Source organism: Populus nigra, chromosome 19 (assembly GCF_951802175.1).
Source record: "Populus nigra chromosome 19, ddPopNigr1.1, whole genome shotgun sequence".
Classification (NCBI taxonomy): Eukaryota; Viridiplantae; Streptophyta; class Magnoliopsida; order Malpighiales; family Salicaceae; genus Populus; species Populus nigra.
The window spans coordinates 8454946-8474428 of record NC_084870.1 but is presented as its reverse complement, the minus strand read 5'-3'; the positions used below and the strand labels follow the sequence as shown (position 1 = coordinate 8474428).

The following is a 19483-nucleotide window of genomic DNA, read 5'->3' as shown; positions in this document are numbered from 1 at the left end:
ATTTCAATTTAAAAATTTAAATTATTAGGTGAAGTTCTAGGATATAATAAACTTGCACAGACTCACTTTATCATGTGCTTAATTTTTTATTAAATAAATGGAGATGGTGAGATTTAAACTCGTGACCATTTGGTCATCAAGATTCTAATACCATGTTAAAGAACCAACTCAACCCAATAGCTTAAACTGTTAGGTGAGATTTCAAAATATGATTTATATTATTCTCTAACACATAATACCTCCAGCAATTTCTGATCTCCAATTTCGGAGCTTTTTAATGCTTTCATGCTTATAATCTTTCCTGAAGCTTTGATCTTCCTCCTTCCTCTCTTGAACTGAGAGTAAAGGGAAACCTTCCAAGGAAGTTACTATAACTCCTTCGAACACACCTGTACCTTATTTTTCTCTGCTAGTTATACGTACTGGGGGGACTCCTTTGTTTCTCTATGAGAAGTCCTGTCAAGAAAGCCACTGGCCCATTGCCATTTGAAGAAAGAAAACCAGACGTGGTTTCAAAAGCTACAGACCATTTCCATTTGAAGTAAAGAGAACAAAAAAGAAAGATTATGGTGGGCATCTTAGCGGATGGCATGGGCAGACTCGTACTTTAGAGTTTGTTCTTTTTTATTTTCCCCGTTCATGTATTTTTTTAGCATGGGTATAATATTTAATTGAAAACTAAGGGTGTTTTAGTGAATCAAAAATTAATATTTTAAGAGATTAAACCGGTGTTAAATTGCTTTACAACTAACATTTTTTATTTATTTATTTTTTAGCAACACGCATTAATTCATTGCACTCCACTACCCAGCCAAGAACTTTTCAGCGTTTTTATTTCGTAGTTTGTGATGTTTTGAATAAATGAGTAGGAAAATACAATAAAGCTCTTCGAGGCTTAAATATTAGAGTATAAATAAATAAAGGTATTGTAGTAATTAGATAAACATAAAAAATATAAATAGAAAGAAAAAAAAAGAAGAGATTTGAATATTTTTAGTGAAAAACCGTGAGAGAGAAGGGAGAAGGGAGAAAGAAGAAGAAGAACAAGAGAAAAGAGGAAAATTAGAAGGGAAATAGAAAGGAGTTAAAGAAAATAAGTTTAAAGGTAAGATTTAGGTTGTTAAATGTATAAATTTATATTATTGAGCTTTTAATTTTGGTTTTGATAAATGTTAGGGTTTTGAAAATTTATGTTTTGAGTTTAATTGATGAATTAAATTGAATGTTATAAGGTTGATTGTTATGGGTAATTGATTAATGAGTTGATTATGGAAGATTGTGATGATTTTAAGTTATGAATTGTGTAAATGGTGAATGTTGAGTTAGAAATTTGGCAAGAACAGTAGGTAATCTGTGAGAATTCTGAGTTGGAGGTTGAAGATGATGAAAATTCAATTTGGTCCCTTAATTTCAGAAAATTACAGTTTAGTCCCCAAACTTTGGAAAATTTGCAGAATGGTCCCTGGAGCCTATTCCGAGATTCTGGACAGGATGAAATATGAGTTATGGGAAAAATTACTGTATAGTTATGAAGTTTTAACACTTTCAATTTAGTCTTTCAATTTGATAAAAATTACAATTTGACCATAAAAATTTGGTAAAATTCCAGAATGGTCCCTGGAGTATAATGAGATGATCTGGACAGAAATGAGGATGAATTATGGACATAATTCCACTATATTCATGAATTTATGATATGTTTAGTTTGGTCCTCCAATTAGACGAAAATTACAATTTGGCCCTAAAAATATGATAAATTCCAGATTAGTCCCTAGCTATAATATTATCTTTTTCAGATTGGTTTGATGAATAATTAAGGGTGATTTAGTGAATTATTTCCAATTTTATTAGTTGTTTTATTATGGATTAGATTTCGGGAAAACCGTTAAATTTTGGGTTTTTGAGAAAATTGACTAGTTAGTTCAAAAACATATAGGATTACGTAATACACCCTTAGTTAAGTGTATTAAATAAGTTAAATATTCTTTTGAGTTGTTCTTGAATATGTCTTCTTTGTATTCAGATAATCCTAATATTCGTCCGACTGGACATCAGTAGGATTTTCTTCGGTGTCTGCTTTTGAGTCAGGTGAGTGGATAATTTTCCATATGCATGAGAAATAGTATAAATATTTGATTTGTTAATATGAATTGGATCATGCTTCTTGATAATATATATGTTGATTATTATCTTTGTTATGATAAAGCATGATCAATTGTTGAATCTGAATTCTTGATATGAACCAATATATATTTTGAATTGACTTCTGAATTGATAGCTCCTCATTTGATTGATGTCATGAGTTGAGCCTTGAGATATGAATATGTCTGTTTGATTATGATTATGAACCTATGGTATGTCAGTCAGAATACCTATGCTAACATGGTAGTGTTAGTCCTTGTGCACATCGTATCTGAACCGTAGTTGGTCGGGGGAGTCACCAACCTGTGTGAACTGATCATCCCACAGTACGGAGCCTCATGCTCATTGTATTTTGATTTTCTGACGAACTTTACCATTTGATCTTCTTGTTATGGCATATTTGAGAAACCTTCATATAAGAACCTAGAGCCATAATTGTATATAATTCTCATTGTTGTACTACCTCGTGTGTGTGTATTGAACGTTATCTACTCATTGAGTTGTTGAACTCACCATCTCATTATTTATCATTTTCAGGCTTATAGCTTGATAGCAGGTTATTTTGTTGGACCTTCTGAACCTGCTTTTTGATTGTAATTTGTACCTTCCTTTTATGTCAAGTTAGTGCTCCAAAACTATGAATTTATATAAACTCTTGTATTAAGACAATTCAATTATATTATGAAGTTAATTTTGTTATTAATGTTGCGTTGAACTCAAATTGAGTTAGGATAAGTTTGTGTATAAGTTTGGGTTCGCATAGGTATGGAACCTTGGAGGGAAACCTTGCCTATGTGCCGGTCATGGATCCGAGATTCGGGTCGTGACATAAATAATAACCGCAAATATGAACCGTAGGTGACTGCTGCCATTACTTCGCTTTTTTGTTATTAATATGAAAAATTAAGTAAAATATTTTTATTCATGTAATTCAATTATAAAAATGTAAAATAAAATAAATTGAAGTAGCCATTACTTCAAGTCATAAAAGACAAATAAAAATAGAGGCAAATCTTAAAAATACTATTCAATTATATAGGTAATCGTATGTTACCATCAGACAAGTTAATTTTATATCAATTTTCATTTTATTTTTTTTAAAAGATTTTAATTAAGATTTTTCATCTATTTTTAAAAATTTTATCTATATTTTCATTCATATTGCATTATTTTTCTTTTTGTAAGAAATAACGTCATTTTATAGAAAACTTCACATGTTTTTGTTAAATATTCTAACAAAAATTCTTAATTGAAAAATCAAAATAATTTAATGATAAAATTGATATAAAAAAATAGTTTGCGTATAGAATTGATAATATTTCAATCATTTGATGGAATATTTATCCTAAAGTGTTGGCGCGTAACTGCTATTGTCAGACTGTACAGTCATATGAATCACAAATTCAAATTATAATATTAACACTATAATTTATTCCATATATAATCTCTTCCCACCTCCAAAATAATAAGATACCAATATATTAATTTTTTTATATATAATATATCCCAATAATACGGTTAATTCACCAAAAAAATAATAAGATGCCTAATGCAACCTGAAGATGAAAGAAAATAAAAATATATTTTTTTCTTGACAATCTAATTTTCCATATGCTGAATCGACAAGAAAATTAGCTAAGAAATTTATTCTGCAAATACCAGTTCACTTAAGCCAACCCCCCCCTCTTTTTGTGACTGAGCCTACAGCTCAGAGAAGTTCACTTACCTTTAGAACTGCCTCTGCCCATGCCCTATGAAGATCCCAAGCAGACATCATAGGACTGCAAACATCATGTCTCCCCAGCAACATAATTTGACTGTGTTAAATCGATTACTGCTTGACACCTTCGAAGATGCAACCGCCACAGAAACAATCGAAATTTAACAAAGAGATCAAATTGCAGGAATTGGCTAGAACATAGGGTGTTAAAAGAATCAGATCAGAGAGAAAATCGAGGAATAAAGGAAAGACATACCTGTGCAATTGTAGTGTTGATGTGTCGTTTTTTATCAACATTTTCTAATAGGGAAGAATCTGAAGGGAAAAACCCCTTGTTCACAAAGTAATGATTTTCTATCCTTGCAAACGCCTGTAGCAAGCAGATGCACAATAAAAATCTCAACAAGCATGCCACAGTTGAAACTTCAAACTTGTAAATACAACATATTACAAAAACGTAAACAGTTCCGAAAGAGAGATATAGAGACTCATTCAACCCACTTCCAAACAACACTCATAAAAGACTAAATCATATTACAAAAACTAAGACAAGTGAAAGACTGCTACTTTCAACATGCATGATCAATTACACAATTCCAATTATCAAAAACACAATAAACAAAGATAACCCAGAAGCAAAAAAACACGTGAACACAGAGATAGAAAGGCAAACTTTATGGACCATGGCTACTTGCATGCCCAGTCGGATTTCCTGATTGTTCATAGTAAATTGTGTGAAGATCAGAAACTTCAAAAAACCAGTCGCATAAGGCTCTATATTTCCATAAAGATTCCCATTTAAGACCACTGACTCCTTGGCTGGTTCCATGTGTAGCCCCAATTGCCTGGGATCCATGCTTGCAATCAAGATTTCTCACATTAACATTAAAGGGTTCTGTTTTCCAGCGAAGTTAAAAAAACATTAATGAAGTACAAGTGTTTTCTGTATATAAAATTTAAAACCCAAAACAGATAGAGATGGTACTCACTGATGGAAAAACAAGAGAGTGAAAGGAGATGGAGAGTGAGGGAAGGGAAGGGAAGGGGGTGTGAAAGTGAGGAGTGAATCGGTGAAACCTACTAAACTCATGATTTGGTGGGCATAATTGGTGCGGGTAATGTTTTGGATAGCTTTCAAGGATTTATGTTCTGATTCCAAGCCCGAAAATAAAATGAAATACGCCCATTTTTATTTCTATACCTTTGTATCTTATTCTTAATTTTAACCCTTTCAGTTTTGTTTTATTCTGAGCCCAATTGGCAATTGCATTCTGGTCTTTTAACACTCTCTGTCTGTTCTTTTATTCTTGTTCTTAATTTTGACCTTTCATAGTAATGGCTATTGATTACTAAGGTGCTGGTGGTAACTAGAACTGCAAAAAAGCAACTACTAAAAACCAATTTGTGGTTTAATGGCCAGAAAAATGATTTGTCCACCAAGAACCTAGTTTCGACTTCATCCCTCTCGCCAAAAGATCTAATCAAATTAAAGGGACGATTGTTCTTCTCAATTTTCTACAATCTTCGGTAAAAAATTAGTCTTCTCAGTGTAATTCCCAAATGTGAAGCAGTTGTGTAGAAGCAAATATGTGATGCGCCTGCCTTCCTTTGCACCCAACTATTTAGCATTTACTGCTTTGCAGGAGAAAATATATCACATTCTTGATATAAAAGTTACTATATAACTCTTACAAGCCTATATTTAAGCCTATTGCACTTCCACAAGCTCAAAGTTACAGGTTTATTGCATAAAAAAAACCTACAAGGCCAAGCTCCCATAAAAAAAAAACTAACCTCCTACTCTAACTGCTTGGATCAGATATGCTACCAGGGTTCACTTTCTCCTTTGAACAACTTCCACTTACTTTATCGACAACAACAACGTCCGTGAGTTGAAGAGGCTCAACCTCTTCCAGCATATGAACTACCATTCTCATTGAGGGTCTAAGTGCTGGGATTTTTGATGTGCAGTGAATAGCAATTCTCAACATTTTGATGGCATCCTCCTTGAATACCTCTGAGATGTTTGAGTCCACCACTTGAAGCGCACTCTCTTTGCTCTCCAGTTTGCTGCAAACCCAGTACACTATGTCCATGTTTTCTCCAAATTCCGGTTCTATAGGCCTTTTTCCTGTCACCAGTTCCATCAGGACTACACCAAAGCTGTACACATCACTCTTCTCATTTACCTTGCATGTGTATGCGTACTCTGTGCATCACAGTGCAGAAACAACCAAATTAGCAAAATCATCTATAAACAAAACAGAGTAAAACAAACAAGGAAAGGCAAAACATGAGAGAAATTTACCAGGAGCTATGTATCCGTGAGTTCCAGCAATGACATGAGTCCAATCCCCTTGACCACCAGCCTGCACAATCTTTGCTAGTCCAAAATCAGCAATCCTAGGCTTCCACTCTTCATCCAAGAGAATATTACTCGACTTCACATCCCTGTGAATCACTGGTCTGTCAAACCCATGATGCAAGTACTCCAATCCCCTTGCAGCCCCAGCAGCAATTGAATACCTCAACTCCCACCCCATCTTGATCTTGTGACAAGAGTGTAGCCGATCCCACAAGCTTCCATTAGGTAGATATTCATAGACCAACAGGTTGCAATCATCACTTGTGATGCTACAGTATAGCTTCACCACATTCACATGCCTCACATTACTCAATGTGGCAACCTCAGCATCATACTCTGGCGACCGCGAATTCCTTTTTGTCAGCATGGCTGAGCTGCTCCTGAAACCTGTCCGGTCCATGGAATTTGCTGTCCAGATATGTTTTACAGCCAGTTCATTGCCATTATCAAGCACAACTTTGTACACGTTTCCTGATCCACCTTTGCCAATCAAATTCTCTGATTTGATGGCATCGATAACGTCACTTTCATTGAAACTTAGTATCCTAAAAGATTTCATATTCCAAGAACTCTGCTTCAATGGATGAGCAAGATTGTTTTGCCTCAATTTCAAGAACAAGAAACAACAAGAAAAGATGACCAAAACTAGCAACCCAGCAACAAAACAAGATACAAATACTCGAAGCTGATTAGATGTCCTAGCATTGCGTGAACATGGTTGAAGATTCTTCAGATTTTGGCTACACAAACCTGGATTTCCATCAAAACCTTCACGAAAAGCCTCGAGAGAGAAAGAGTCGGGTACGGGACCAATCAACTGGTTATTTGACAGGTCAAGATTGCTTAGTTTTAGATGTGACAAAGAAACTGGAATTTCACCAGAAAGTTTGTTGTTGGACAAATTCAAGGAGTTTAACGTTGGCAAAGATCCAAGACTCTCTGGGATATTCCCAGAAAACGAATTGCCAGAGAGGTTTATATCAGTGAGAGAGACACATGAACCTAATGAGTCTGGTATGGCACCAGAGAACATGTTTCCAGTCAAATAAAGACTGTTCAGTTTCTTCAATTCACCAATTGTTGAAGGTATTTCACCAGAAAATCTGTTTGAACTCAACTGGACTGACACTAATGAAGAAGTCTGAGAAATGGTTGAAGGCAATGTACCAGAAAACCGATTGTTAGCTAAATTTACTATAGCAAGAGACTTTGCATTGCCAATATCAGCTGTCACAGGACCTTCAAATTGGTTCATACTAAAATCAACAATGAAAAGGTTTGGCATACCCCATATTCCGGCAGGAATAGAACCTGAAAGAGAATTCTTGCTTACACGAAAGCGTTCAAGAGACTTACAATTCGCATAGCTTTCTGGGACTTGGCCTGTGAAATTGTTTTGCAGAATCAGAAGATCAGTCATTTTTCCGTTCTTGCACATGTCTGGAGGAATAGGACCTGTCAAGAAATTCTCTGAAACATCAATGTAAGCAAAATCTGCCCACGAGCCTAGTATTTGAGGAAGTGGACCGGTGAGCTTGTTCGTATAAAGAGAGAACTCTTCAAGGTACTTGAGTTCACCAAACTCCTCAGGAATCTCGCCAGTGAATTGGTTTTCAAAGAGGTGCAAGGAAGCAAGGAGTTTCAAGGGTTTCAACTCCACGAGCTCACCTTCAAGCCTATTATGTGAAGCATCAAAATTCACTAGACTTGTAAGATTTCCAAATCCCGTAGGAAGTTTTCCTGTCAAGGAATTATTGTAAAGCTCAAGTTGCCAAAGCTTGCTGAGTTTCCCAATCCCAGCTGGGATCTCTCCGAACAACTGATTATCCGAGAGTTCAAGATTTTCAAGCAGGGTAAGATTTGAAATGCCCTCTGGTATCTGCCCTTTAATGCTGCAGTTTGACAGATAAAGCCAATACAACTTATCAAGCTTTAAAAGCTCAACAGGAAATGAGCTTGTTACATCAAATGGATTGTCACCAAGGCTTAAAAAAGCAAGATTGGTAAGATTTTCCAATGAACGCCACGGAAAAGGCCCCGAAAATCCACTGGTGTTTAAACTCAAGATCTTCAGCTTTTGTAAAGTAAACAAGTCAGGCACCTTCCCAGTAAACGAATTGTTACCCAAATCCAAGACCTGCAAGCTTGTACAATGTTTCAGGTCCTCAGTGATGCCACCATGCAAAGAATTTGACCCCATCGAGATTTTCTCTAGCGATCGTAGTCCACAAATTGCATCAAATGGAAGAACACCCTCTAGTTGTTGTTGAGGAAGATTGATTTCGGTGACAAATCGATTCTTGTTACAAACAATTCCAGTGAAGTTGCACACTGAATTTTCCTGTGTCCATGTGGTGAACACGTTTGTTTTTGAATGTTGAACTGCAGACTTGAACTTCAAAAGCATTTGAAACTGATCATCTGATTTTGACGGAGAAATGAGCATGCTCAACGTTAGATAGAAAAATAGCAAAGGAAACCATTGCCAGAAATATTGGACCAACATTTCGGCCGAAGAGGTCTAGGAATGGTGGGGGGTTCAGGAGGGAGCAATGTGCTCTTCTGGTTAGTCTATGGAGGAAGAGAAGCGTGGAGATGTAATGCAGAGTAAACTGAACTATCACAGAGTTCGGCACGAGGTGGGCTTGAATTTTGAGGCCGGTTCACATGAGAGACAAAGAACATAATTTAGTTGAAGAGATGATGATATTCCACGTAGCAAGTCCAACCGTGAAGAGTTTACCATGGAATTATTATTTAGCTGTTAAGGATAGAGCAATAATAACTCATTTTTGGGATCTCTGTGGTTGTAACGCCAAGATGGGCAACTCTTCTTACTTTTTAGTTGGGGGCAAGGAACAGGAAGACCAAGAGATGGAACCTTATGGCCGCCGAGGTTGACTTGTGCATGGAGGAGGACTATATAGCTGCCGCTTGGGAAAAATTTGGTATTAATGACTGTTGACTGGTACTAGTTTTTTTGTATTTGTCCACGTTTTGGTTGTAGTGGCCTTGCAGGGCGGATGATCCTCGTGTTTCTTTCTTTTGTCTGCCTTGTTTTGATGTGACATCACTTTATTAACACCGACTTGGACTTATCAGAAAGGAGAAACGATCGGAAGATCGAAATGGCCAGGCACACAAGCCCATCCAAATATATCCGGGGGATCTTATTGAGTTTTCAAGGTTTATTTTTTTTTTTGGGTCTTGATTGGATAAATTCCGTCTAAGTTTTCTTAAACATACATAGATTCCGTCCAAGTTTTATGTTCATGTGTAAAAAACTACGCTGTTTCAGAAGGCAGACTCAACCCGGGTTTTTTTGAAATCTTTGGATGCTCGAACAAAAAAAAATATTGGAATCGAATTGAGATCTGGGATTTGGCTCGGGGGGTAATTCGTGGTTTGGATTTAAAGGTGGAGGCAACAAGCTTTTCCAACTTAATAAGAAAAACCCCTCGGCCGGCAGAAATTATGGATCTCCATTGTTGTATGGCTAGCTTGTCTCTCATCTGGAGGAGGATTAATTGCATTTTTAATGAAATCTTTTTACTCTCGAGTTTTAATCTGTCTTGTATTTTCATAGTATTTTTTTAATGTAATCTTCTTAATTTTTTTTTATCTTCGATATTTTTATAATTTTAGTCAATTTTATAGATAAATTGACAAAGCATATCAAATTGATACGAACGTCACAGAAAAAAATTAATTTAATTTTTTGAAAAAATAACTAAAAAAAAATAAAATGAAAATGAAAGAAAGAAAGAAAATCTTAATTGATCCCTTCTCTCTAACTTTTTCAAAATCCCAATCCACCATTTTCTCTCTCAAATCTCATCCATTTTTTTTCTTCTCTCAAATCTCTTCCAATTTCCCACGCTTTTCGTCCAACCAAAACAAACACAAAAGAGCATTTGACAAACCAAAAGCTTCAATCTCTTTTTTTTTTTGTGTGTGTGTGATTACGAATTACATACTTTATTTTCATTTGAACTCACCCTAGCAAAGAGGGGGAAAAAAAAACAAACTCACTGGCAAAAGCAACTAAAAATCGAGGTAAAAAACAACAAATTTTCATCAAAAAAAGGCTCAAATAGCATAAAGGTCCTGCACAAAAAGTCTCGTGTAGCTTGGTTACCGGTGATTATTGGCAATATAACAAGAGCTGCCTATATTCCATCACCGATCACCCAGCTAGTCTCTGGGTCCATGAGTCTAGACTTAGAGAGTGAAGGAGAAGTATGTCCCATCTATTCATCATCACTTGTAGCAGGAAAGTGGTGCATTTTGACCAGTAGAGTTGCTGTTTCTTTCAAGGCAAAGCCTTTTCTTCCCTTTTTCTTTCACTTCTCCTTCCTCGTGTCTTCTTAAGTAGTAATATCACGTGTAGTTGTTAGAAGCACCTTGATTATATAATTATTGTAACATTTCTTTTCCTTTCTTTCTTTCTTTTTGTTGTTTTTTGTGTTCGTTCAAAGAATACCAACTCTGGCATGCATGTATATTATTCCCTTATAGTGATATTTAATTAGTAATTAACCTGTTTTGTTCTTCCTCTTTCAAGCATTTTGAAAGTCCTCGCGTGCCACCCTAGACGACAAGAAGATGGAATGACGTCCAGTACGTTGAAATTTAATCACAAAAAAGCCAGTCCAAGGGTTGCTGATAAATCTAAAAGATGGTAGAGCATTCAGCAGATACAACAACGAACAAGATCGTTTGTAGTAGGTAGACGGATTTTTGCCCCTCCTCGTTGCAAATATTTGTTTAGTGGAAGAACGGTGAAGAGATAGATGATAAAAATACAGTAGAATGAGACAACCAACACCAAACGAATCATTTTTCTATCCTATGAATCGATTAATTTAGATTCGAGAAAGGCCATACGTATATTTTAAGCATATCTGTCATTTCCTTTCCTGACCAAATATATAATATTTTATAAAATATATTTTTGTGAAAATTATTTTCCCCACTTTTTAATATCTGATATATAACCTTAAAAACCAAACCAGTAAATAAAAAACACTTTTCGGATAAAAAAACTATTTTTCTTTTATTTTCTCTAAGAAAACACTTTCCAAAACTTTTTTAAAAAAGAAGGATATATCAAATATTTCATTTTTTTATTTTTTAATTTTTTAATTTATCAAATTTAATTTTTATTTTCTTAATAAACTTAAAAATAATATTTATAAGTTATTTTTTACGATAAAACAAAAAACTGAAAATCATTTTTCAAATCCTTTTCATAATAATGTCAAATATCAAAAAATTATATTCTTTTGAATAATTTATTTTGTATAGAAACCATTTTTTAAACGGAAATTACTTTGATATCCATGCACCACCCACCGAATCGAGGACGCGACCTTCGATGCAATCATTCATATTAAGAAACCATATTGTCTTTTGCAATGTTCAAACTTCAAGGCAGAGCATGATGATATATAGAAAGTAAAAGCACTCATTGACAAATAATTGCCTGATCGGTGATAGATATTTAATAAATAAAGTTAATGTATTTGTTCCTCAACAGCATTACAAATCATGGAGGGGCGATTTCCTTCAGCTCTTGTCTTTCCGTGACAGGATATTTGAAGTCTATCTGATAGAGAAATTCTGGAAAAAAGGCCTGCCTGCGGTCTAATAAACTACTAACAAGTTGCATGTTGACCACGAGAAATCAATGCAAGAGAAATGCGAGGGAGTGCCTTCAGGTCAAAGACTGAGGCCTAACTTTGGATTCATATTCTGGACCATTCAGATGATTCAGTGAACTTGAGAAAAGCAATGTGCCCTTAGTCAAACCGTCAAACCGAACCCTATCTTCTGGGCCTGGGCCCGCTAACCTTGCTGGGGTAGTGGGACCGACCTAGAAATGTAAGCGCAGTACCACCGAGCTGTGTCAGGCCTGGTTTGTCAGGCTCCTTGCCTTGACTGTTTGGGCTGGACTAGCCCAATTAAGGGAGTAGAGTGAGATAGGGCTTGGGTTGGAGGGTTTATAACTGGGCTTTTAACCCAGGCAGTTTGAAAACGGTGATTTTAATTCTCCTGGGCGAGGAAAAACAAATCAATGAAACCATTACCTTAGTTTTCAAAACCTGCCCGGCGTAAATCCAAATCAGAACCAGGCCATGTTTAAAAAGAATTATGAGAGGGTAAAAATCAGGATCATCTTGAATAACTTCGTTGACTCAATTAAAATTTAATTTTAACTTGTTGACTTAGTTGTTTTGTTTTATATAAAAAAAGAATTAGTATAAAACAACTCAATGAGCCGGTTCTTGATTCGAGTTGACTATCATATAGGTTTAAAAACTATGATTATTATTATGATTTTATAATCTAGTTATTAATTCTAAAAATTGAGGGAAAGAAATACTTTAACATGATAAAATTTGTTCAGAAAATTGAATTATATCACGATTTTTCTTGTCTGGTGTGGATTCTAAAAGGTTAGGATAGAATTAGTGTATTTATTATCTTAGAATCCCGACATATTCTATAGTTTTGTGGCTGTTGAGAGTAGTGCTAAGATATATGATTCATTTGTTTTATAAAATAATTTTTAAATTTTTATGTGTTTATTTATTATTAAAAAAATTGATTAATAAAAATAACTATAAAAACTTAATCTGATATTTAGATATTTTTTTATTTTGAACAAAAAAAACTTTCTAGAAATTATAAAAATGTTATATTATATTGATTATATCAAATTTTTCTTTAAATTCTTTAATATATTTTGTTTTTAATATATAACATTAACTAAATGCGAGCTCTTGGAATGCCATGAGATCATTATTGCTCTATCAAAATTCAGGAGAAACCAAACAAATGTTTGAGGGGAAAAAAAGAACATAATTTGCGAAGAAAATTATAGCCACGTACATTTTGAGAGATTCAGATGAGATAAGGGCTCAGAAACTTGTTTCCACAAAAATTATATTTGCCATTTATCTCCAAAAAATATTTTCTTGAGTAATAAATCCACTCCACCCCTTCTTTGCTTCATGTAGTTGTGCAAGTACAGCGACACCAAAACAATTTTCTCACCTGCCAGTTTTGCAAAACACCTAGCTATGGAGTCGGTGGCTAACCAAAGGATTGCAAGGGTATCAGCTCATCTCCAACGTCCAAATTCCCAGGTCTTCGTTTTGCTTTATCTTTTGACTTGTTTTGCGGTTAATATATGTGTATACCCTTCTATGTTATTTTCAAGAAAGTTGGAACTTTTTCCTGAAAAAGATCTGTGGGTAATGTTTCAATAGATGGAGGAAAGCTGTGTTTTGAAGAGAACCGATTGCAGAGCAAAAGGGGGAGCGCCTGGGTTCAAAGTGGCTATCTTGGGTGCTGCTGGAGGGATTGGGCAACCTCTTGCAATGCTAATGAAGATGAATCCTTTGGTCTCAGTTCTTCACCTCTATGATGTTGTGAATGCTCCCGGGGTCACTGCTGATATTAGCCACATGGACACTGGTGCTGTGGTAATTTATTAGTCCATCATTAGCTATGTTTTTCTTTTTGATATCTTAAATATATGTGGTCATGACCGACTGTAATGGAATGTAATCCTTTTATCTTGGAATTGTAATGTTCTTGGTTTGGAGCCAATTATGACTTGTTTTATGTTTTTATAACTGGCATTTTTTAAACTGTTTCTAATGTAATCCAATGGGTAAGAATCATTCATCCAAGTAACAGAAGTTTTATTCATGATTTCGAACTTTATCATGTAGTCTTGAAAGCATTTGATAGCTATGTTATACTATTTGGTTTTCTAGGTTCGGGGTTTCCTAGGGCAGCCACAGCTTGAAAGTGCTCTTACAGGGATGGACCTTGTGATCATACCTGCTGGTGTGCCAAGGAAGCCTGGAATGACTAGAGATGATCTTTTCAAAATCAATGCTGGGATCGTCAGAACTCTCTGCGAGGGAGTAGCAAAGTGCTGCCCCAATGCGATTGTCAACTTGATCAGCAATCCAGTTAATTCTACAGTTCCAATTGCAGCAGAGGTTTTCAAGAAAGCTGGAACTTATGATCCAAAGCGACTTCTAGGAGTTACAATGCTTGATGTTGTGAGAGCAAACACTTTCGTGGTATGTAATCAGCGAATTGGACTAGCTAATAATTTTCTGCCCTTGTAAATTGCTTACGCTCTGACATTTAAGGTAGCTAAAATCTGCCAGACCAAGTAGAATATTTCTTACTGGAACACCAAATGGAGCTTTTATGTTTGTTTGTTTTTTTTACTTTTATGAGCTTTCTACATTCTGCTCCCTGATTTCTTTGCAGGCAGAAGTTCTGGGACTTGATCCTAGGGAAGTTGATGTTCCAGTCGTTGGAGGCCATGCTGGAGTTACAATTTTGCCCCTTCTGTCGCAGGTAGTGTAGATTGTTATGAGAAAATGTCAACACCAATTTAGATGTTAAAAATCTAGCACATTATGAAGTGAATGCTTTTAATGCAATGACTTGATGCACTATTTGTAGGCTAAGCCCCCTTCCTCCTTCACCCCTGAAGAAACTGAATACCTGACAAACCGAATTCAAGATGGTGGAACAGAGGTTGTTCAGGTAATATTTTTATTTTTATATTTTTGGAGCGCGTTGGGTTTCAACACTGGATGTAATTAGATCCTTCCAAGTGTTCTGTTGAGTGTCATCTGCTTGGGCAGAGAGAGAGAGAGAGAGAGAACCAGCCAGTGTTTAACATACGATATGTTACCACCTCTCTGGTAATTTTTCAGTGGTCTGATATATATTAGCATGCGCTATAACAGCTTGCTATTGTAAATCGAACATAAAATTCCAAGTGGACATGGACAAGGATGGTGGTATTGGACTGGCAAAAATTGATGTTTTTATTGTAGAAAAGTTTTGCGAATTTCATCTACTGCATCTCTGTTGATCATAAAGTCCGAAGCTTCCAAACTTTTCCATTTAGTTCTTCTGTTAACCCTTAAACATTTTACAGTACATTCCTAGATGGAACTCAATCTCACGGTTCCACACTATTTGAATTGTTTTCGCTCTAATCTTAGTTCAGAAAATAATTTTCACCTGTTATTGTAGAATTTTGATTGCTTGTATAGTACCGCATGTTTTTGTTATGATGTACACTAAATCCTGATTGCGAGCTTCGATGGAAAGTGCCACGCTGCTGCTACATGAATTCTTAATGCAATTGTTCTTAAGTTGATGGTTCCCAGCATATGAGCTCCTCAAACTGCTTCTACTAGTTGCCGTTTGCCGTTTCCTTTCCATTTGGATTTAGTAGATCGGTTAAACTACATTAAACAATGTTTTTTGTGATTGGCAGGCAAAAGCTGGGGCTGGCTCTGCAACATTGTCAATGGTTAGCCAATCTATTCCTTCCTTTGTTCATTCTCCAACTTTGATTGCAAAAATGAATGATAAAACTTCAAACCTAATGGACGTGCTGGACCAAAATGAAGACAAGGTTACATAATTGTGCAGGCATATGCAGCTGTTAAATTTGCAGATGCCTGCCTCCGTGGCTTGAGGGGAGATGCTGGTGTTGTCGAATGTGCATTTGTAGCTTCTGAGGTATTGTTTTGAAATCCATCCTTTTGTCAGAGCCTTTAAACTTTCTATTTTAACCTTTTAATAATCAAGCACATTCATTATAATAGGTGACAGAACTTCCATTCTTTGCGACCAAGGTACGGCTTGGCCGTAGAGGAGCTGAGGAAGTCTATCAACTTGGTCCCCTAAACGAATATGAGAGGTATGAAGAAACATTTAATTACTCAGCTGACTTTCCTTTGTTGGTAGAAAGAAATAAACAAAAAAATTGATCTTGTAATTATATTTAACAGGGTGGGATTGCAAAAGGCGAAAAAGGAGTTGGCGGAAAGCATTCAGAAGGGGATTTCCTTCATCAGGAAATAGTTTCAATCCAAGTGAAGCAAATTATGTAACGTTAACGAGTAGTTCCTTGTATCCGGACCAGTTTGAAATCATCTCTTATGATATTTGCCAATTTGAAACTCACCAAGAGATTGTCATTCTCAATCATCTTTTATGGCTTGAACTGATGTAGTATCACCGGAGTATCAAGTATAATTTTCAGTATTTTTAAATTCTAAAATCGATCTTTTACTGTAGAAACACGCCATTCTCCCCACCCAAGGACGAAGTCGATCAATGAAATGCCCAGAGTAACATACCCTTCTCTCACTGGCTTACGAGTTACAAGTAGCCTTGTTTCCCCATATGGAACCTTCATAACCATTCCATAGATGTGGATTATTGGCTGCTCTAGTGGACGCCATCTTGATAATGCCCCCGCTGTAATGGATTTTGCAGGCTAAAGCTTGATCACCCTGTTCTCTGTTGAGCTGATATATCACCAGCACTTTCAATTGATTTTACAACCAATATTTCCAGGGAGCTATTGGAATTTGGAAATAACCATGAATAAAAATTATGTGTAACGTGCAAGACCGTAGCTCCTGAAAGAGTTCCAGGGGCGTGGCTTTTACTACCGGGAAAAGGTTGATAACAACACATGATTAACAAGCAACACCACAAGATGAAGGCTCTCATATTATCACTCGGAGCACAAACAATAAGGACCTCTTCAGATCTTCGTTTACATCTTTTTACAATGTGCATCCCTACTATCTCGTTGTGTATAACTGGAAAGGGGGGGAAATTTACAGTTTCTCCAGCAAATTTGCCAAAACTAAGTCCCCGGCCAATGGTTTAAATGGTGAAAGGATTGGAAGGAGGGTGAACAACAGGAGTTCTGGACATGCTCACATTTCCCGTAAGCAGATGAGGTGCCACGGTATCCTCTATAATCACAGGATTAACCTGCACCACTCTCTCTGGTACAACCTTTTGGCCATCAACCTTTGCCAATACCTCAAAATGCATCCTCACACTCTCAGGCTTCGTCCTCCACCAAGGAACAGCCTCCAAATCAAGTCCATCTCCTTCTTTCAATAACTTCTCAACACCAAAACCTATCTTAAGAAATGTCTGAGCTGACACATCTGCCTTCAACAACTTGAAGGAACCTTTCTTATTAGCCCTGGACCCCAAAACTGAGGCAAGCAATTTCTCAAAACCAACCAAATTTGAGTTCGAGCCGTTCACAGAAACAAAAGGCCACATTGTAGTGAAATGTTTAGGAGTAAGGACAGTTGTAGCACGTTCTGAATCAACAGCGGGGAGGGAATCAACAGGTTGGGATTTTGCAGGCAAGGATAGTTCCACAAGTCCAGGAGCAAGGCGCTTCAGCTTGAGCCTGTTATTGGAAGATTGTGATGATGGGGAAGGAGACGTGAGTGACGTGGGCCCAACAATGCGCAGGGAGAGGGGGGGAGCTTCTTCAGAGCGAGAAGCACGACGTAGCTGTTCAGCTAAGGCAAGAAGACCAGAAGCAAAACCAGATTGAGTTCGATTTAGAGGCAATGGAAGATCAAAAGGGTGACGCAGACTAACAGATCTCGCACCCTTTACCGTAACCACAGCGCCATCAGCTAAAATTACTTTTTTCAAAACACCAGCATCAACATCGTGCTGCAGATAAAGGAAATTAATTTTTTCAGCTTCTGAACTGAAATTCAAAACAATTTCTTATGGAAAACTCGGGGTGAAAATATCGGGCAAATAAAATGACCCAAAATCATTGTAACAAAAACATGGCTAACCTAAAACAGGCCCTTCATAAACTCCTTTAAAAATAAATAAATAAATAAATAAAAACTAACAAATTCTAGCTGTCGAAAATAGCCCGAATGAACTAGAATAAAATCGAAATCAATCACATACCGGCAATGAAATGCGCATATCTTTGGCATCCTGAATCCATATCTCCATGGGTCCAGAAAGCTGAAACGGAGCTAAAACAGGCGATCCATTGTCATCCTTTTTCTGCTCCACCAACCCGTTTTCATCACCGGGTCTAATCGGGTCTTCAACTCTAAAAATAGGTAAATCAACAAACTCCCACCGGTTCACATCCTCCAATAACTTGAACGGAAACACCTTATTATCAACTTCCACATCAAATTCATAAGCCACCGAATGGCCCACGAGTGCGTCTCTCAAATCAAAACCAGATATTTTGAATTCATCCGCTTGAAACCCTAAGCCCTTCACAATCGCTTCCTTCAAATCCTACAGCAGCAAAAATAAAAAGTTGTCATTAGAATAAAGATATGGAAAGGTACAGTTAAAGAATTTTGCAACTTGCGAAGTTAACTACTTACGGAGATTGCTTTTGGATGGGGAGGGGAATTGATGTCCGGTGCGGAGAACAGAGCTGCGGTAAAGGACAGAGTTGTGAATATGAGGGAAATTAAGGTAAGGTAGCGGCATGATGATTTGATTGCCATTGATATCGGAACCGGAGGGGGTTAAAAGTAGAGGGGAGATCAATAGAATTGGTAAGTTGATGGTTCTGGAGCAGAAATTGATTTGGTTGTGAATTTCTTTATTATTATTGTGGGGCTTATAAAGGGTGAAGGTTCTAGATTAGTGTCCGAAGATTTATGGAATGGTGACGTGGAACGAATGGACCAATGAGAAGAGAGGAAATGATGTGGAGGTGAAAGATGATTGGTTTTGATTTGATGGTGTTCAGAGAGAGAGTTTGGGTATTGGCGTAAGGGTGGGGTGGGGTGGCGTGGGGTCACGCGATATTTCTGGCTGTTTCAACGCTGAATGATGTGTCGGTGGAAGTTGTAGAATTGACTTGTCGTTTGAACCTTCAATGCGTTACGCGATGTTTGTTTTCCGGAATTCACTTTTCAGGAAATCACTTTCCAAACTTTCATGTGTTTTTTTTATTATTAAAAAAATTGATCAACAAAAAATACTTTTCAGTCAAAAGAAAATCTGACTTGGTTTTCAGAAAAGTGTTTTCCTGAAAAATTTGGGCGAAAAACATTTTCCGGAAGTTGTGAAAAATTTAGAAATGTCATATTATTTGCTGATTATATCAAATTTGGTCCTCAAAATTTTGATAGCTATATATATTTTGTTTTGAATATTTATTTTTTAATTTCATCTCTTAAAATTTAATTTTTATATTAACTTTAATTCTTATTTTTATAATTGTTATTTACTTTTCCCTTATCATTTTTTTATTGAAATTTTTTATCTATAAAATTTAGTCCTCATTCTTTTTATTGTTACTTATTTTATTTGAAATAATTTATGAAATGTTAATTATTATTATTTTAATTTTTTCATCTTTTATTTTTTTTATTTTTTAG

At 36.1% G+C, this 19483-nt stretch overlaps 4 protein-coding genes across 5 annotated transcripts; 1 reads left to right on the top strand and 3 right to left on the bottom strand.

Moving 5' to 3' along the window:
- Nucleotides 1-3705: 3705 nt before the first annotated feature.
- On the bottom strand, nucleotides 3706-5407 carry LOC133679172 (uncharacterized). 2 transcript variants are annotated; one of them, XM_062101687.1, is made up of 4 exons: nucleotides 4852-5407; nucleotides 4545-4757; nucleotides 4119-4232; nucleotides 3706-3987 (listed from the first exon to the last, which is right to left on the bottom strand). In XM_062101687.1, exons 2-4 carry the CDS (start codon nucleotides 4716-4718, stop codon nucleotides 3916-3918), a joined length of 360 nt encoding a protein of 119 aa, XP_061957671.1. In that variant the 5' UTR covers nucleotides 4719-4757; nucleotides 4852-5407; the 3' UTR covers nucleotides 3706-3915. The 2 variants fall into 2 exon arrangements, with proteins under 2 accessions (XP_061957671.1, XP_061957670.1); XM_062101686.1 differs by having other exon boundaries at nucleotides 4545-4707.
- Nucleotides 5408-5498: 91 nt separating this feature from the next.
- Nucleotides 5499-9144, bottom strand: LOC133679171 (receptor-like protein kinase 7). Its single transcript, XM_062101685.1, has 2 exons — nucleotides 6171-9144; nucleotides 5499-6071 (listed from the first exon to the last, which is right to left on the bottom strand). Exons 1-2 carry the CDS (start codon nucleotides 8731-8733, stop codon nucleotides 5665-5667), a joined length of 2970 nt encoding a protein of 989 aa, XP_061957669.1. The 5' UTR covers nucleotides 8734-9144; the 3' UTR covers nucleotides 5499-5664.
- A 3987-nt stretch (nucleotides 9145-13131) lies between these two features.
- LOC133679076 (malate dehydrogenase, glyoxysomal) lies at nucleotides 13132-16344 on the top strand. The gene is made up of 9 exons (XM_062101579.1): nucleotides 13132-13378; nucleotides 13502-13717; nucleotides 14015-14329; nucleotides 14526-14615; nucleotides 14724-14807; nucleotides 15553-15588; nucleotides 15711-15800; nucleotides 15887-15981; nucleotides 16073-16344. Exons 1-9 carry the CDS (start codon nucleotides 13313-13315, stop codon nucleotides 16143-16145), a joined length of 1065 nt encoding a protein of 354 aa, XP_061957563.1. The 5' UTR covers nucleotides 13132-13312; the 3' UTR covers nucleotides 16146-16344.
- Nucleotides 16345-16768: 424 nt separating this feature from the next.
- On the bottom strand, nucleotides 16769-18704 carry LOC133679075 (protein TUNICAMYCIN INDUCED 1-like). The gene is made up of 3 exons (XM_062101578.1): nucleotides 18476-18704; nucleotides 18036-18383; nucleotides 16769-17783 (listed from the first exon to the last, which is right to left on the bottom strand). The coding sequence occupies exons 1-3, from the start codon at nucleotides 18599-18601 to the stop codon at nucleotides 16962-16964; spliced, it is 1296 nt and encodes a 431-aa protein (XP_061957562.1). The 5' UTR covers nucleotides 18602-18704; the 3' UTR covers nucleotides 16769-16961.
- Nucleotides 18705-19483: the final 779 nt, after the last annotated feature.

Bases quoted from the DNA above. Each gene is read 5' to 3' on its own strand.
- LOC133679075 (XM_062101578.1), bottom strand. From the start codon at position 18,601: ATGGCAATCAAATCATCATGCCGCTACCTTACCTTAATTTCCCTCATA. The intron at 18,384-18,475 runs GTAAGTAGTTAA...TTGCTGCTGTAG, and splicing joins CCCATCCAAAAGCAATCTCC to GATTTGAAGGAAGCGATTGT. The intron at 17,784-18,035 runs GTATGTGATTGA...CTTTATCTGCAG, and splicing joins ATATGCGCATTTCATTGCCG to CACGATGTTGATGCTGGTGT.
- LOC133679171 (XM_062101685.1), bottom strand. From the start codon at position 8,733: ATGTTGGTCCAATATTTCTGGCAATGGTTTCCTTTGCTATTTTTCTAT. The intron at 6,072-6,170 runs GTAAATTTCTCT...TGTGATGCACAG, and splicing joins TCACGGATACATAGCTCCTG to AGTACGCATACACATGCAAG.
- LOC133679172 (XM_062101686.1), bottom strand. From the start codon at position 4,952: ATGAGTTTAGTAGGTTTCACCGATTCACTCCTCACTTTCACACCCCCT. The intron at 4,233-4,544 runs GTCCATAAAGTT...TGCTTGCTACAG, and splicing joins TGGGCATGCAAGTAGCCATG to GCGTTTGCAAGGATAGAAAA. The intron at 3,988-4,118 runs GTATGTCTTTCC...GCATCTTCGAAG, and splicing joins TCAACACTACAATTGCACAG to GTGTCAAGCAGTAATCGATT.
- LOC133679076 (XM_062101579.1), top strand. From the start codon at position 13,313: ATGGAGTCGGTGGCTAACCAAAGGATTGCAAGGGTATCAGCTCATCTC. The intron at 13,379-13,501 runs GTCTTCGTTTTG...ATGTTTCAATAG, and splicing joins TCCAACGTCCAAATTCCCAG to ATGGAGGAAAGCTGTGTTTT. The intron at 14,330-14,525 runs GTATGTAATCAG...ATTTCTTTGCAG, and splicing joins TGAGAGCAAACACTTTCGTG to GCAGAAGTTCTGGGACTTGA.